This window comes from Symphalangus syndactylus, chromosome X (assembly GCF_028878055.3).
Source record: "Symphalangus syndactylus isolate Jambi chromosome X, NHGRI_mSymSyn1-v2.1_pri, whole genome shotgun sequence".
In the NCBI taxonomy this organism is placed as follows: Eukaryota; Metazoa; Chordata; class Mammalia; order Primates; family Hylobatidae; genus Symphalangus; species Symphalangus syndactylus.
Genome location: NC_072447.2, coordinates 43,762,466 through 43,782,121, shown reverse-complemented (window position 1 = coordinate 43,782,121; position 19,656 = coordinate 43,762,466). Strand labels below are relative to the sequence as shown.

Sequence of the window (19,656 nt, the reverse complement as noted above, 5' to 3'; positions counted from 1 at the left end):
TGATGAGAACACATGGACACAAAGAGAGGAACAACAGACACTGGGGCCTTCCTGAGGGTGGAAGGTGGGAGGAGAGAGAGGAGAAGAAAAAAAAACTATTGGGTACTAGTAGCTGGGTCACAAAATAATCTATACAACAAACTCCTGTGACACAAGTTTTACTTATATAACAAACCTACAAATGTGCCCCTGAACCTAAAATAAAAGTTGTTTTAAAACGTGCTTTAACTGACTTCCAAACTTTTGGATATCATTGGCCCACAGAAACTGTTCTTACCTTCACATCCATCTTTTTTATGGGATTGCAAACCTGTCCTCGAACTAGGGCTTGACCACTTAAAACTTTTTTTTATTTTTGGAGACAAAGTCTCGCTCTGTCACCGAGGCTGGAGCGCAGTGGCACAATCATGGCTCACTGCAGCTTCAATCACCCCGGCCCAAGTGATCCTCCTACCTCAGCCTCCCAAGTACCTAGGACTACAGGCGCATGCCAACACACCAAGCTAATTTTTGTATATTTGTAGAGATGAGGTCTCACTATATTGACCAGGCTGATCTCAAACTCCTGAGCTCAAGGGATTTGCCTGCCTCAGCCTCCCAAAGTGCTGGCATACCAGGAGTGAGCGACCGTGACTGGCCCTGACCACTTAAAACATAAAAAGGAATTTCAACTTCTACTTAGATAGCAGTTTTTAAAGCAAACATGCAAAGTTGTATTTTTTTCCAAACCTATTTCTCCTCTCTGTCACCAAAAAGTGACTGAATTTGAGAATCTGAGAGAATCATGTAAGTTAGGTCATACAATGACCTCAAAATACAAATACTAGTTTCCATTTACTGATTTATCATCTGTTTAATGATACACGATAATAACTGAAATACTGGTATGACAAGTATTCCTTTTTAGGTCAGTCACAATTTTTAGGGTGCTTTTTGGTTTCAAAAGTAAGATAGACTAAGAGAGCTGTTAAGAGTTACCACTTTCATTTACCCTGGGATGATAAATTTGGATTGAGTAGAATTGAATGCCATAGTTTAAATAATTATAATACCAGTCTGTATTTATCTTTCCATGGTTTAATTATGATGTCTGTTTGTCCAAAAGCTTTAATTTATGTCTAACGGGTTTATTTCAGGCACTAGAAATATGCTGATTGGTATGTCTTTCTTAAGTGGCAAAAAGAACCACATTTTCTGTAAAAAGCTTGGATTTGGGATATTATTGTTTTTCTCCTAGTAGAAAGGGAAGTTTTATGGTTTTTTAATTTGAGTTTGTTGGTGAAAATATGTCTTGTATATGCTCTATGATCCAGTAAAATCAAATCAATGGCCTTACATTTGCTAATGACAACCAGTAGCGTAAATGTAGATGAGAAAATCTGGCCGATACTGACTTTCCTATCTCTGGGAACTGTCATATTTACATCACTTGTACAACGCAGCAAAACAATAATTTTTAGAATCAACAGTATTACATGACACTTTCAGAATTGGGTATCAAATTCAACACCTAAATAATGTTGTTTCTAGGATATTTATATTAAGTATTTTCTCACCCTAGGGAGGAAACAAAAAGATTTCCCAAGTTTACTAATACAGAGTAGTAACTATTCAGAAAAGGTGTGGTCAATTATGATCTATAATAAAATGTATGGACATTTTCCTTTGGTCTATTCCAAATCTAAAATTCTGCAACTACAGTATGGTGGAACAGGCCAAGGAGTGCTAATTAGTTTCTAGTGTGACATTTTATTTTAAGTAGCCTATAGTTAAACTGGATAAAATTGCATATATTGGATAAAATGTGTATCCTTTTACTAAGGTCTATGTTTAAAAATTTGAAGTTTCTTTATGTCCTCAACCATTTTCCTCCAGATGTGAACATCTGGTGAATCCTTATTACCCACTCAGATACAAAAAGTGCTTGCTTTTTAACAAGCTTGACAACGAGAATAAATTAGTAAAGAAAAATAAGAGCACGGTTGGGCAGCTTACACGGTTCGGTCTACATATTATATTCTCTTGCAGAAAATTTAGAGATGTGTGTCCTTTGTGCTGTGAACAACTTATTGTCAATTAGTATTTATTGACATTCCATGTGCCCAGAGTACATCACAAAATTACTGGGTACTTTATTAAGAAACATAGAATCTGGAGGAAGGTCCTTGTTGAGCATTAGGATGAGCAAGAGAAGAAAATGGATAGAGATTATAGACATTCGAATAGGTTTGTGTATTTTCTCAAGGGTAGACATTTACCTAAATGGGCTAGATCTTTCAAATATGGATAAACTCAAAGAGCAGCCACTTGTACTTAATGAGTGAAGGGAGAAAAAGAGGTAAAAGAGAGGAGAGAGAAGTGATTTTAATATCAAAAAAAGAGATCTTTAAGAGTTTTATATAATAAAGATATATTCTTTTATTAATTTTGTTAAAGATTAAGTAGTATTTATCCTTATTACATACTTCTGGCGGGAGTTTATACAACTTCTCTGGTAAGAATTCTGAAAATATGTACTAAGAACCTTTAATAAAATTATTTCTTTTTATCCAGTATTTTTACATTTAGGAATTTGTTCTGTTGAGATAATTATAAAGTCAGAGGGAAAATGTATAGGTAAAGACCATCACATTATTTATAATAACAAAAATGTGAAGAATTCAAATTTCCAGCAATATATATGAAATTATATGACATTCACATCGGCCATTAAAAGGATATTTTGTGAGAATATTTAATAGGAGCAGAGTATGTTTATAATGTAGAGTGTAAGAAAAAGATTCTTTTCTCTATTTCCCCAAAATTTCTACCATTAACCTTTATAATTATCTTAAAGCCAACACTGACATTCAAATAAAGTGATACACATATCTAGATAAGTAATTAATTATAATTTTCAGTGAATTCTGAGTTGTAAAATATAATTTGTACCATTAGGTCAAGGGTAGGGTGGATTTCTACTCTTTGAAAGTCTGGTAGCGATAGAATATGCTCTCTGTCCTGGAAGGTTCTGAAAGTGGGCTCCTGGCTGTAATAGACAGGCCACATCTCTGAATGACATCCTCAGGGCTCAGGTTTAGCAAGACAATTGTGTCTGTCTTTTGATTCTCTTGACTATAGTAGCCTGAAAAAATACTCAGGCTCACCTCCCAGATTGACTTTCAGAACTGTACAGTGAAATTTCTGGGCCTTTTGCCGAAAAAAGTGCTATTCATATATTTGCTGATGCCTGAAAGTTATGTAAATGGACAATGTTCTTTTTTGTACATTTAGAAATAACATACAGTTGCCACTTAAAATGGAAATGCCAGGTTGTGACCACGTATTGATTCAAATTCAAAGCCGACAATTTACGTATTTTATATGAATTTAGTTTCCATTATATGATTTTTTCCTAAGTACTTTGCTTTTAGTGCTTTTTGCTTTCTTTCTACAATAAAAGAATTTAAATGACCACTATCAAGTCCTTTCCAGTTTGAAAAGATGAAGGAATTAGAAGAACAGGACACAAGAAAATATACAAATATAGAAAATGGGAAAGGTAGGCACGGCTAGCAAACGGCAGAGAAAATGAATTTGAAGATGAAGAGCAAATCTGTGCACTTCATGATTATATCAAAGTTCATTATTAATGAATTACATATATTTGTGAGCAAACTAGAAAACCTACGGACACACAGTTACTAGGGTTGATTGGATATGTGTGTAACTTAACTAGGATGCTCAAGTTAGGTCACCAGACATGTACAAGCTTAGCTTTGTGTAATTCCTGATGATTTTTCTTATAATGTAACTCTTACAAGAGTTTGGTTATCCTCTGAGGTCAGCTCTCAATTTGGGAACAAGTAGAGGCAAACCTCTGAATACTTGGACAGTAAAATTCTGTTGAAGGTTTTCAACAGAGTAGGTTATAAGTTCCCCATCATGGGTGCAGGCCACCCTCTTTACTCCCAACCCGTGACTCCTCACTCAGTCCCTCTTAGGATTTATATCATATTATGAACCTGTTGAATAGGTAGTTTTGTCAAATATGGAAAGGGCAAAAATTAAATCCTTAAGAAAATGAAAAGTCAAAATACATATTTTGGAAAAAACGTACATTTTAGACACCTCATCTCAAGCCTTTTTTGTCTTTAATATTCGTTCCTATTTTCACTTACCCTTTTTGATTCACCTACTTACCAGCAATACTAGCAAAGTAGCAACAATACTATTAAGGCAGTTACTTCAAATCAACTGTTGCTCACAAATCCAAAGATTAAAGTTGAATTTCTCTAACTAGTAAATGATTTATCTGTACACTATGAACCAAAATCATAAAACACAACAAAATAAAAGTTGCTTAAAATAATCCACTAGTTTGGTCAGTGGTTAAAGAGACCTCACGCTCCTTTTTGAGTGACAATAAAGGATTTAAGAGTATTTTTTGAAGCATTTTAGTAACAGACATGCCCATATTTCTTCAAATGAATGTATAGTCACTTCCAATTTGCATAAGAAATGTCCATATTTTTAATTTGCTGTGGTTAGTCTTTGTGACTTTGTTCAAGAGAAGGTAAAGTTTTAAATATAGCTTTACCAATTATTCTATTTTGTAAAACAGTGTAGTAAGAGGTAGAGAACAATCTGACTTATTACAAATTCAAGGACAATAAAAAGAAACCCAGTGGACAACAACCAACCGCAAAATTCTTTTCATTATATTGTCAAGCAAAGGCATACAATTAATTTTATTTTTACTGTGTTCATTATAGTAACCGGTACCATAAAACCCTTCATTCTTGGCCCAAAATGTTTATAGTTTTATATAACTCCTTAGAGATACATCTTCCTATGAACTATTGAAAGATCAGTATGAGCATGGCTACTCATGAGAATTTATAAATAAAAATGTATTCATAATGTAGCAATAAGTTCTAGTGTAATTAAGGATGCCATGGCATGCATAAAGTGCATGATATAATTTGAGTGCACCTATTTGCTTCATATGTGGCATTGTTTTAATGCTATTTGTAAACTTCCATCTCAAAATAACAGCAATTATAATACTACTTGCATTTATATGATATTAATTCAAAAGGCTTGAATCAAAGAAAGATATTAACACCCTGACTTGTATAAATCCTGCATGTTCATCTTTTAAAGTTAGCAACTATAAGCATTTCAAGTGCTAGAGAGCCATTGACCACAATAATTTTATAGGTGCTAAAACCATCATCATATCTTTGTGTACTATAACTTTGGGTATGTTATTAGTAAAGATTATCATATCTGTAGTCTTCATTTGGAAAATGAATTTACAATTTTGATGCAAATTCTCACTCCAGGAATAAGAATAACATTAATAACTTAAGGGACGGTATACTGATTCTTTTTACTTATATACAGTAAATGCATTTTCATTCTTGTATGATTAAGAAGAAATTCCTTAACAAACATGGATATTCATTTAAATTTATATTTTTGATAACCTTTTATAATGCACCACTACAAACAAAAACTTTTCTGCCAAAGTTTATGGCATATGCATGCATACTACATTTCAAATAAAATAAGACCTAAGAGAATATAACAGAATTGCTATGTATATATTTATAATTAAGAGGGAAATTTTTCATAATTTGGAATAACTGAATATAGCTAAATCAAACTCAAAATTTCTAGATGAACCTCTCTAAGATAAGTCAGAATTCTGATTTGTATATAATTGTATATTTTTCCAAAACATATTTTGTCTATAGCCGTATGTCCCAAATCTGCTAATCCCTTAACCAAAAGTCACTTGGTCATATTTTATTAATATATTATCCAAAATATAACTAGCAAAATTTATATTATATTTGATTACACTTAAAATGTTTTTTAACCATAATGGTGACATTTATTTTAATAAATTTGAACCCTTTCCCCTAAATTTCAGAAATTGCATCTTAACCTATTAATAGATATTATAAATCAAATTGTTCCATAGTGCCTATTTGAAAACCAATTCAAACCTTGTAAGATAGCACTGTAATACCATCACTAAAATCATCAGCCTATCTCATTTTCCAATAACCATCTAAATAGCATGTGAGGTTTTACATCCATATGTCCAACTGGGTCCTAAGGCACACACTGTAAGGAATGAAATGGCTAGGTATGCTAGCATTTTCTAATTCTGTTCCCTATGAATACACGCGGATTTAGCTGTGAGTATTACATCGGGTTACAATCTAGGCTTATTAACTGTCACAATGTAATGAGAACAGCATATTAACTAGAATTAAGGAATTACTCACCCAGCTGGGTCTCCTGAATTGTCAGTTTACTTTCCATAGGATACAAAAGCTTGGGTGGCTTATCAGTCAGAGGGGCTGAAAAACAACAACAACAATAATAATACAGAGACTTACAGTTATGCTGCATAAAATTGAAAGATAGAATACAGTCTATTTTCCCAAATATTTTTCATTTTCAAAGTAGTGTTAAAGCGCTCTACCAAGTAACGATGAACATACTGCAGGTAACACCTTCAGGCAAGCTGAAAAGCTATTAGACTGTACATGAGTAAAATATAACACTTCCAGATTGACAGTCACATGACACTAATGAATTAGCCCTTCAGGATTGGTCAGTCCTTGTGAACATGGAACTGTGCTTCAGAAAGCATTTTCAATTTGTTCTTTGTTTTACTTTTAATGGGATGTCCTACATTTTTTTTCTGTGTTAATTAAAGCTACACATGATATATGTGGCATGTATTACAATGATTTTTTTTGGCATAAAGTTGTCTCATTATTCTTAATTCCATTCCTAGTTTCCGTATCCTAGATCACATCATTTCAAAACCTGCCATTTAGGTATTACATTAAGTATTTCCTACATACATAATCTAAGTGAGGTAGATGTGGCATTAAATTAGTACAAGCATGCACACTCACACCAAGGGAATATTTTAAATGATATTTTCCATGTAGTCTAAACTCTTTCTTACTATTATCCATTACATTTTATAGTGTTTATGGCTAATTTGCATGATATACTCTCTTCGATTTTAAGCTGCTACACATTTCTGCTCTGTGCTCTCGTCAACTTCAATTATCAGCCCACAGATCTAACAGTTTGCCATTAGAAATCTTGAAGATAGGTTTTCCATTGCATACTTCATTCCTAGCCAAACTAGACTATATCTGGACTTTAGTTAGTCAGTTCTCCTTCATTTAGCCTCCTCACTCTGCCCTGCCCTCTCTCATCAAATTGCCTAGGTCCCTTGAAACCTGTCACTGAAATTTCTACTCTGTATCAAGTATATAAATTATCAATTAAGGATTGCTAAACTAAATGTTTTTGCTTTGAGGGCTTTCTTTCTTCCTTGCCAAGACGACATGCCAGCTTGGTTGATAACTGGAAGGCTAATCTAGGCAGAATTGCCAGGAGTTGGCCACATATACTTATCACCAGAGGGTTCAAGAATTCAAGCTTTAGCAGCTTGCCTCCTCTTCTTTTTAAAGGAAAACACATTAAGTACAAAGGAATGACATACCCCAAGTCAGAGAATAAAAGGAATGAGTTTTGAGTTTTAGTTTGGAAGAACAACCTCATATATGATTGATAGCTTTTGTTCATAGCTAATGGAATAATTATCCATTCATCTTTATTACTATTTAACAAGAGGACAGAAATATAGGGCAAAGGAAAGTTTGGGTAATAGGATGAGATCAATCGCTTTGAAATTCTTCTCAAAGATATGACATCACTCTGATTAATCTTTAATACTCTTATTTCCTGCCTAAAGTGATCTTAATGGATTTTATTTTTCTACTGCCTAAATAATCAGCTTATTCACTAAATATTGGCAAAATAGTTTGCCATTAATAGGTTGGAAATCTACATTTCTTAGACTCTGGTTATCAAATGGTTTCAGTGAATTTCAAAAGCAACTATGGTATCTAAGTAAGTGTTGTATTCAGTAAATTATGTCAGTTTCTATAATCTTGCGATTATGTAGTTACAAGTAGACAACTTGACAGTTTTTTACAGAAAGCACCTGAGAGAACTGTTCCCTGTTCAAACGCATACCACATTAGTTTGCAGTAAGGCAAAAAATAAAGATCTATAGAGACAGATAATAAAACCCGTATGCAGTACATTTGTTCAGAAATACAAAACGGTTTTGTGGTTCTCCATCATAACCCACCACCCACTTGATGGCATAATGTTACAACATCCCTAACATCTTTCATATTACTTTCATGTGGCAAACTAGATGCTAGTAAAGGAATTCTGTTTTTTGTTTTTGTTTTTTTTTTTTGAGACGGAGTCTCGCTCTGTTGCCCAGGCTGGAGTGCAGTGGCGCAATCTCGGCTCACTGCAAGCTCCGCCTCCCGGGTTCACGCCATTCTCCTGCCTCAGCCTCTCCGAGTAGCTGGGACTACAGGCGCCCGCCACCACGCCTGGCTAATTTTTTTGTATTTTTAGTAGAGACGGGGTTTCACTGTGGTCTCGATCTCCTGACCTCGTGATCCACCCACCTCGGCCTCCCAAAGTGCTGGGATTACAAGCGTGAGCCACCGCGCCCGGCCAGTAAAGGAATTCTTTAAAACTCAGTCATGGAATTATAGAATGCTGAAGCCAGGAAGAATTATACGCTTATTAAGTTCTTTGATTTGGAAACGGTGTTCTCTAACATGGTATGATTTTCACCATGCCCCTCTGAGTAGGTGGAGTTTGGGGGTGCCCACTGGGCTCACTTCCCTGCCTTGTTGTGCCACCCACTCCTCTTTGACAAAATTAGCTCTGCTTTTATTTTACCTTATACATCAGTATTTCACCCAAGATGTTGACCAAACAAATCCAACTCAATTCAATTGATATATATTAAACATAATAATGTGCCAGATATTATGATAGAGGGTTTGGAATATCTTTAGTTTCTGCCCTTATACCTTACAGTGCTTTGTAGTTAAAAAATTTTAATAAAAATTTAAAAATAAATTTTAATTTAATAAAAAATATTAATAACTTTTTTTTAAAAAAAGGACTGATTCGACTCTATTATTTTAGAGATCAAAGATCTGAGGTACGAAAAGATCAAAAGGCTTGCCAAAAATAACAGAGCAAATTCACACTAGAATCCTTCCTAGATCTTTTCCTCCCCATTCTTTGTTATGTGCTCCTTGGAAAATTCTGTCAAGCAAATATTGCATGGGTCTGTGCAGTCTCCCCTCAAGGTGTGTGCAATCTGTTAGAAGAGTGGAAACACGCAACTAAATAATCATAACCTAGAGCAGAGAGCTCTTTCGGTGCAATCTGTCATCATCTGTAAGTGTCATGTTTTGGTATTATGATGGGTATCAGTTGGATACATTTCTCATGTGATTTGCCTGTCTTTGATAGAAGTGAAGGGAAGCTTGCAGAGACCACAACAGCTGAGCTACTGATTTGACACACTGGCAAAATGATTGTGAAAAGGAGGTGATTGCTAAAGCTAAGATGTAGCTCAGTTCTACAGTCACTTGAGGGTGACCAATTTTGCTGTCACAAAGGAAGAACATGAGCTGAATTTTCCACTATTTGAATGTTTCTGGAACATTATGGTATTTCACAAATATTAGTTGGATTGAACTGACAGAAGACAGAACTGGAAAACAAATGCAGCTATGGTAATGACCAATCAAGATGAGCATACACACAACCACAAAATCTCTCTTTATTTTCTGCATTGGCAAAGGTGAAACTAGAAGGAAATTCAAACAAATTAACAATTTTAAAAGAAACATTCTTAGCATTAGACCATGGCTAAGCCAACTGGCTTTTTATAGTTAAGAAAACAACTTGTGTTATGGAGATATTTCTCTCTTCCTCGAAAACACCTATACACACATATGCACACTCATTCACAAATGGAAATCACTTTGAAAACTAAACAAAGTGTAACAGTAATGATATGAAGCACAGGATAATTTTAAATCCTAATCATATTTTGTCTACAAAAACCCACAGCAATTATAGTATTTTTCTCTAATTTTGCATTAAACATAGCTTTGTATTCACCAACAAAAGTATTTTCAAGACCTCATTTTATTCTTCAGAACATCCTATTAACAACGGTAAAGCTTTATAGTCATTTACAATAATAACAGACCTCTCTTATAGAGTTATTAATGTCTCAGTTGACAAAACTATTCTGCATAATAGAAGGAAAATTTTAAGGACACTAATTTTTCTTACTAGCTACCAGTTAGAGAAACATCTAGAAGTCAGTATACATGAAGATGTGTACAGGATTGATTCCCTATGTATATTAAGTTTTCCTGAGTATTCATAAAGGGATACAGCCTCTCCCCCTTTTCCCCATCCCTTTTACACTTGAGCTATGGAATGGTAAAAAGTAAAACACTATCTTCCTAAAACAAAAATGACAACAACAAGGTAAAGAGGCCAAGATTCTTGAGTCTTTCTAAAGGTCTTAACGTGGAGAGAAATGTGAGGTGTCTATAATACATGTACCTTTGTCTGTTGAACAATCATGCCTTTAAAATTTAATTTTAATCCTTCACATACTAATCCCTCAAATGCTATTGGGAATACTCGATACATTTTGGATATCTATACTTACCCTACCATAAAATGTTTCTTTCAAAATCATATATAATTTTCATAATGTATTTTAACTAGTTCCTTTCACTTTGTTTCTTTTTTTTTTTTTTTTTTTTTTTTTGAGACGGAGTCTCCCTCTGTCGCCCAGGCTGGAGTGCAGTGGCGCGATCTCCGCTCACTGCAAGCTCTGCCTCCTGGGTTCACGCCATTCTCCTGCCTCAGCCTCCCCAGTAGCTGGGACTACAGGCGCCCGCCACCACGCCCGGCTAATTTTTTGCATTTTTAGTAGAGACGGGGTTTCACCACGTTAGCCAGGCTGGTCTCGATCTCCTGACCTCGTGATCCGCCCGCCTCGGCCTCCCAAAGTGCTGGGATTACAGGCGTGAGCCACCACGCCCAGCCCACTTTGTTTCTTAGAAGCATTTTGGTAGAGTAGTAAAGATTTCACATTTAGTGTTCAAGGAAACAGGTCTAACAGTTCCTGATTCTGCCTTATTTGTTTGGCAAGTTGGATAAATTACTTAACATCTCTTAGTCTCAGTCTTTTTATATGGAGAATGTGACATACATAGTCTTCCTGCATGAATTGTCGTGAGGATTTAATAGGAAAACAGATTAAGTTCCTGCATATAGTAGATGGAAAATAAATCTGTTCTAATTATATCCATTAAAGTTTGGGACAATAGCATTTAGCAGCCTGTATAGCCTGACAAGAAAAATATTACTATTTGTGAAATAATGAACCGGACATCCAACCAAAGGATCAAAAGGGGTTTAGACCCTGATTTAAGAATGATTAACACTTTCCACATTAGTTTCCATAGCAGGGGGATTGATCTATACTTAACAAATCAATTCAACAAAAATATTTTAAAGACTTTTAAATATGCAAGGCAATGTACAAGGATTATAAGGGGATCAAATGTAAACAAAACATAGCATTTAGTCCTGAAAGAGCTTATAATCTAGATAATTATAAATACCTCCATAATCCAATTTCAAAAGCATTTATGAAGGACCTAAAGTAGTCAGTACTAAATTAGAGATAAAAGAATGAGTAAGACATAGAGTCATTCATAAGGATGTTCATAGATGAGAGCATATTTATGATGCACTGTGGCGAGTGCTATACTCAGAGGTAACTTTTTGGTGACCTCATTTAAATCCACCAACTAAAACTGGTCACGAAAAATACTCACAGATTTCTACAGCTGACAATAAAACATGCTTTGTGCAATTGCACTGACTTACTCCATTTTACAGTAGGTTGTTTGTGCATTTTTTTTTAACTTAAAAGAATTGACAAATAGCTGCCTGTGTTCACAGATAGTCAGGGGAACTTGGATCACCCATAATGCTTCAACCTCTGAATGACTCAAGAGTGGAATTTCAGTTTTGCTTTCTTTGGCCTGGCATGTTTAAACATTAGTTTCTAATATTGGAGCATACATCTTGTGAGAGCTGTAGAATGTAAACACAATCTCATTGTCCTTGCAGAAGAAGGAAATGGACAGAAGAAAACATCAACATTTACTAGGTGAATCCACTTGGGGTGAAAGGGGTGCTCTATTTTTCACTTATCTCTAATGCTTTGGGGTTGGCAACATTTCTCCTTTCTGCTGCAAATAATTATGGTGACTAACCACAGAGTCATGGAGCCTCAGGAGCCTCAAAGAGTGAGGAGTGACTAAGCAACTGAACAGAAAGGTGCGGGAAGATCAGTTGATGACTAAACTAACAACATATACAAGGTAACTTTGACTTAAGAGTCATGCCAAGGAGACAGAACAAATGCTTCCAAGGAAGTAACTCATAATATATCTATCAAAATACATGTATTTAGGAAAGCCAAGGAATTCATTTGGCTAGCTTTGATACTTACTATTTTGTTCATTTAATTTGATAAGTGTCATTTGTAATTAAACTATAAAAATATTCATTTATTCATTCAAAAAATATTTTTGAAGTATTTCCTCTCTACCAGGTACTAGGGGCTATAATAGTGAACAAGACAGACAAAATTTCTGCTTTCATGAAGCCTGCATTCCAGAGAAGGAGATGCAAAATAATCATATAAATTGATACACACACAATATAATACCAGGTGATCATAAGTACTATGAAAATTAAAGCAGCTAAAGAGCTAGAAACTAATGTAAGTGCTATTTTAGAAAAAACTGTCAGGAAAGCTTGCTCTGATGATCATTTGAAACATAGCTGTGAGAAGGGAGGAAGTGAGTCATATCAATACCTGGAGGATATTTATGCCAGGCAGAGGGAAGAGCAAGTTCAAAGGTGCTGAGATGGAGTATACTTGGCATGCTTAAGAGAGGGCAAAGAATGCCATTGTATCTATAATGATGTAAAAGAAAAAGTGACAATGAATTCAAAGATAGCCACTGGCCAATGCAGGAAGAGCCTTGTAGAACATGGAAAGGACTTGGGTTTTATTTTAAGCACAATAGGAATGCTTTGGAGAGTTTTAAAAATAAGAGAACCCCAAGTAGCATTTGTACCAGAGGTATCACTCTGGCATTTTGGTGTTCAAGTCTGGGAGAATGAAGTGGTATGGAGGCAGAGAGGCAGAATGGAGGCAGGAAGGCAGGGAGGAAGATGTTGAGGCAGTCCACTGAAAGGCGACAGCACAGTGTTGGTGGTAGAATTTTTTTCCCTTAAGTATCTATTTGGTAGGTAGAACTAACAAAATTTACTGATTGACTAGATGTGAATTATAAATGAATGTCCATGAGTTAAGGGGGATGATCCCTAGTTATGAGCTTGAGCAAATACTTGAATGGCGGTGCCATTTAACCATATGTGGAGACAACATAAGAGAAGCAAGTTTAGGGTGGATTAATTATCCAGAGACAAGTTTTTATAAATCAGTTTAGTCACCTCTTTTTATCCATACAGGCTAATTTTACTATTCAATGTTGATTTATATTTCAAAAATGTAAGGCATTGACTGATGACTTATCTCCTTGTGATCCCCCAAAGGGAAGTAGTCTTGGAAAGTTTCATATTTTAGGCTAATGTCATAGTCATGTATTATGAGATATACTCTGGCTAATCTCTACTATCCTTCACTTACTGAATAGGGAAACATCGAAAGCCTTTCCACTCAGGTCTGGAACAAGACAAAGATGTCCACTTTTACTACTTGTATTCACTATAGTACTGGAAGTCTTTGCAAGAACAATTAGGCAATAGAAAGAAATAAATGGCATTCAAATTGGAAAGAAAGAAGTCAAATTATCCTTACTTGCTGATGACATGATCTTATACTTAGAAAAATCTAAAAACTCCACCAAAAAACTCTTAGATTTGATAAATGAATTCAGTGAAGTTGCAGGTTAATAATCAAGATACAAAAATTAGTAGCATTTCTATACACAAATAATTAACTAGCTCAGAAAGAAATCCTCTTTACAATAGCACAAAAATTAGAATACCTATGAATAAGTCTAACCAAGGAAATGAAAGATCTCTACAAGGAAAACTATAAAACACTGATGAAGAAAGTTGAAGAGGATGTAAACAAATGAAAAGACATCCCATACTCATATTATACATTGGAAGAATTAATATCATTAAAATGACCATACTGCCCAAAGCAATTGACAGATTCATTGCAATCCCTATGAAAGTACTAATGTCATTTTTCAAAGAAGTAGAAAAAAAATCCTAAAATTCATATGCAACGAAATAGAGCCCAAGGAGCCAAAGCAATCCTAATCAGAAAGAAAAAAGTTGGAGGCATCACATTACTTGAGTTCAAATTGTACTACAAAGCAACAGTAACCAATACAGAATGGTACTGGCACAAAAACAAACACATACACCAACGGAACAGAATAGAGAGCCCAGAAGCAAACCCATGCACAGCCAACTCATTTTTTACAAAGGCACGAGGAACATACACTGGGGAAAGGATAGTCTCTTTAATAAATGGTGTGGGAAACATGGATATTCATACTCAGAAAAATAGATACCCATCTTTTATCATATACAAAAATAAACTCAAAATGGATTAAAGACTTCAATATAAGACTTGAAAGTATAAAACTACTAGACAAAAACATTGGGGATATGCTAGGGGACATTGGTCTGGGCAAAGATTTTTTGGATAAGACCTCAAAAGCACAGGCAACCAAAGCAAAAACAGATAATTGAGATTACATTAGGCTACAAAGCTTTTGCACAGCAAAGGAAACAGTTAACAAAGTGCAGAGACAACCTACGAAATGGAAGAAATTATCTGCAAATGATCTATCAGACAAGGTGATATGGTTTGGCTCTGCATCCCCATCCAAATCTCATGTCGAATTGTAATCCTCAATATTTGAGGAAGGGCATTGTGGGAGGTGACTGGATCATGGGGGCGGACTTCCCTCTTGCTGTTCTCATGATAGTGAGTGAGTTCGCAGGAGATCTGGTTGTTTAAAAGTGTGGAGCACTTCCCCCTTCGCTGTCTCTCTCCTGCTCTGCCATATGAAGATGTGCTTGCTTCTTCTTCACCTTCTGCCTGATTGTAAATTTCCTGAGGCCTCCCCAGCCATGCTTCCTGCACAGACTGCAGACCTGTGAGTCAATTAAACCTCTTTTCTTCATAAATTACCTAGTCTCAGGTAGTTCCTTATATGAATGCAAGAATGAACCAATACACACGGGATTAGTAAGTAGAATATATAAAGAGCTCAAACAACTCAGTAGCAAAAATCTTCATCAAAGAAATGCAAATTAAAACCACAAATAGCTGCAATACCAGCTACTTGGGAGGCTGAGGCAGGAGAATCGCTTGAACCTGGAAGGCAGAGGTTGCAGTGAGCTGAGATCGCGCCACTGCACTCTAGCCTGGGCAACAAGAGCAAAACTCCGTCTCAAAAAAAAAACCCAAAACAAAAACACAAACAAAAACCACGAAGAGAAATTTCAGCCCAGCTAGAAATGCTATTTGTTATCAAAAAGACAAAAAAATAACAAATGTTGGAGAGGCTGCAGAGAAAAGTGAATGCCTGTACACTGTTGGTGGAAATGTAAAGTAGTACAGCCATTGTGGAAAACTCTATGGAGTTTCCTCAAAATAATAAAAAAGAAAATGTGGCATATGTACACAATGGAATATTATTCAGCAATAAAATAGTATGAAATTCTGTCACTTGCAGCAAGATAGATGGAAAGTCATTATATTACGTGAAATAAGCCAGGCACAGAAAGAAAAATATCACATTTTCTCACTCATATGTGAGAGCAAAACAAGTGAATCTTATGAAGGTAGAGAATAGAATGGTTGTTATGAGATGCTGGGGATGAGGTGATGAAGAGAAGTTGATTAACATGTACAAAAATATAGTTAGATAGAAGGGATAAATTCTAGTACTCTATTGTACAGCAGGAAAATTATAATTAGGAATACTTTATTGCATATATCATAATAGCTAGAAGAGAAGAATTGTAATGTTCCCACCAACATAAAGAATTGGTAAATATTTGAGATGAGGGCTATCCCCATTACCCTGATTTGATCATTACACATTGTCTACATTCATCAAAATATCACAGACACCCCAAAATGTGTATAACTATGACACATAAATAAAAACTATACACCCAAATTTACTTTTTGACTAATACAATCAGGGTCCTGCTTATCCAAGTTACTAAGAACAGTTCTCCAGTACTTCCTTAGTTCACTGATGTGTGGAACATATTTAATTGGCAAATTGGATATAATCATGATTAATTTAGTTTTTTCTCATTAAAAAGTATTTATTATGAAGTACTGTCCTAACACATGAGTTACGGAATTTACATTTAGTTGCTATCCAATATCTTGATAAACCTCCAAGGTAAAAGAAACAGTGAAAATACTCTATTCATTATTTTCATCATAGAATTACTCAAGAATACCAAAGGAAACCGTGGTCAACATGGAGATAATGTTAAGGTTCAGGGTCTCTATTCGTTTTTCACCTTCTACATTTGTCCTTTATGCCACAGCTTTCATTGTCTTCAGCCCTGTTTGATGCACCAAGACTCACGGCGGATCCCAGAACACATTTAATCACCCACTAAACCCTGATTCTGACCAAATGAGTGGAGAAAAACATGGAGGGTAAACAAAAGAGAGTACGACTAGATGTAGAATAAATAAAGGTGGTTCAATATTTTTAAATTTCACTTTTAAAACAATTACTGCAGTAGATTTTGCATAAATGTTGTGAGGATGAATTCCAACTGATTGAATGACCAATTTCAGCCATTTTAAATAAATTTGTATGTAGTTAATGCTAAAGAAAAAATGGTGAGAAAAATGAAACAATATATAATTATTGAGATAAACGATGATGAAGCATAGGAAAAGGATGCTGATTGATATAATAGCTATAATCAAGTAGGTGAGCATGCCAACTACTGTTTTCACTTCTATTGACAGGCAAAAAACAAAAAGCAAAACAACAGTCACTAATTATCTTCTAGGAACAATAGTCTATTCCAAGAAATTATGTATCCTGTGAGGGAAAGCATCTCTAGCAATGAGGAAGTATGCAAAATGATCACAGCATATCTTTTTTCTTCTTTCTATTAGCACATAAAAGGCCTTCAGAAATGAAAAAGGATATATCCCAAGTTATTTAGAAATGCTTATCAAAAGAAAATTTTGGAACACGAAAAAGGCACAATGTTACTGTGAAAGTCAGAACATTTTAAATTCTCTGCTTCTCTCAGGATATCACAAAAAGACATTATATTTCTAAAGTATAGTATAATGTAATTTAATGACCTTCCAGATTATATTGAGTTGGTTTATATATACTTGTGCTTCTGCAGAAGATATTTACATTTCTTAGTATCCTGTTCATGATACACAGTCCTGCATGATTACGCATTGGCATGGTTTTATGACAGTGGTTCTCAACTGAGATTGTCACAATTGGTAGGGGGTGTTACTTGACAGTGGACGCTGCTAAAGATCTTACAATGCACAGGAAAGACAAACGCAAGAATTATCTGGCCCTAGATGTTAATAGTGCTCAATAATTCCAAGGTTGAAAAATTCTGCCCTACGATAACCACATATTAAAAGTGGTTTTATTACCTATATTTCAAACAGCAATGGTCAGGAAAGTTCAATTTTCTGGTAGACAGAAAGCTATTGTTAACATGGAGCTGTTGATATATAGTGGTGGAAACTGCAGACTGGGCTGTCATAGAGTGGACCACAGCCATTAAGGAAGCCATGAAGGGTTTAGAAACCTTGTACAGGCTTAGTACCCAGAAAGATCAAGTATGATAGGGTAGGGGGAAGAGATGCAAGGCCAAAAAGAGAAGGACTGATGAAAATCCATATAAAGAATGGGTAACCTACTCTTTCGTCTTCTAAATCCCTATATGAAGAATGACCACCACCACCATCTCTTCTTTCCACACAAGCAACTGAAAATCAAGAGGTTCTTCTCTAAAAATATTCAATAAACCACCTAATGTAGAATAGCAAAGCCATTCCGGAACTTCAGAAATAATTCCAATGTATTTCAAAACATTTAGCTTATGACACAATTCACAACTGCAAAAATATAGAACCAGCCTACATACCTATCAACCAATGAGCGGATAAAGAAAATGTGGTGTATAAATATATATATATATATATATATATATATATATATATATATATAATGAAATACCTACTCAGCCATAAAAAGGAATGAAATAATGGCATTCACAGCACCCTGGATGGAGTTGAAGACCATTATTCTAAGTGAAGTAACTCAGTAATAGAAAACCAAACATTGTACGTTCTCACTTATAAGTGGGAGCTAACATATGAGGACACAAATGCATAAGAATGATATAATGGACTCTGGGGAGTTGGGGGAAGGATGGGAGGGGAGTGCGGGATTAAAGACTACACACTGGGTTCAGTATACGCTGCTCGGGTGATGGGTGCACCAAAATCTCAGAAATCACCACTAAGGAACATATCCATGTAACCAAACACTACTTGTTCCCCAAGAACTATTGAAATAAAAAACATTTAGTTTTTGAAATATTACAGTTATTTCATAGCAACAGCTTCCTAATACTAATATACTTCAGTTAGTATGGAAGTTGTTGGCAATTACTGAACACATATTTACAAAAAGAAGTTAGCCTAAAAACCATTTTTCTTTTGCTAAATGTCAATAAATATTTAATGGCCCTGGCCAAGGATTAAAAACAAAGTAGCCCATGCAATACATCAGTTTATCATTAAATATTGACATAGCACCCTCTGCTTAATTTCATTGACAAAACATTAAGTAGATGTGTTGTTAGCTAGAACTCTCAGCATAAATTTAAGGCTTATAAGACACAAGAACATAAATATAAGATCACAAGTAAGCATATGCATAGGGAAAATTAACACTTATGTTTTGGGGTGTGTGGTTTTGGGTGTGAGGTACGGAAAATTAACACTTATGTTTTGGGGTGTGCAGTTACATTACTTTATTTGACTGTCAGTTTGCTACAAAGAAACAGACATAGAAACTTCAAAAACAAATGTCCAGTGAGGACAGAAGCCAGAATTCAAACCTACCTCTTCTAATTTTAATGGTCACATACTTCAAATACTTTCTATTTCGGTAGTTTGCTTTTTTTTTTTTTTTTTTTTTTGAGATTGTCACCTAGGCTGGAGTGCAGTGGCGTGATCTCAGCTAACCGCAACCTCCGTCTCCCGGGTTCAAGCAATTCTCCTGCCTCAGCCTTCCGAGTAGCTGGGACTACAGGTGCCCACTACCACACCTGGATAATTTTTGCATTTTTAGTAGAGACCTGGTTTCGCCATGTTGGCCAGGCTGGTCTGGAACTCCTGTCCTCAGGTGATCCACCCGCCTCGGCATCAAAAATGCTGGGATTACAGGCGAGAGTCACCAGGCCCAGCCTATAGATTGCTTTTTCACATTTGTGTTTTCCAACATGGTTTCTACTAGATACCATATTTTTCCTGATTATGAGCAACGCTGGGGGAGGGAGGTGGGAGAAACTATTTAGATGAAGTTTGGAAACAAGGACAGAAAGTTTTGTGTAAAT

General features: G+C 35.3%; 1 protein-coding gene across 1 annotated transcript in view; it reads right to left on the bottom strand.

Moving 5' to 3' along the window:
* The window catches only part of IL1RAPL1 (interleukin 1 receptor accessory protein like 1), a 1,380,067-nt gene that overhangs the window by 295,325 nt on the left and 1,065,086 nt on the right, over positions 1-19,656 (bottom strand). Inside the window, exon 6 of the mRNA XM_055267893.2 lies at positions 6,282-6,356. Within this exon, the coding sequence (XP_055123868.1) occupies positions 6,282-6,356 (75 nt within the window). The remainder of the gene's footprint in view (positions 1-6,281; positions 6,357-19,656) is intronic.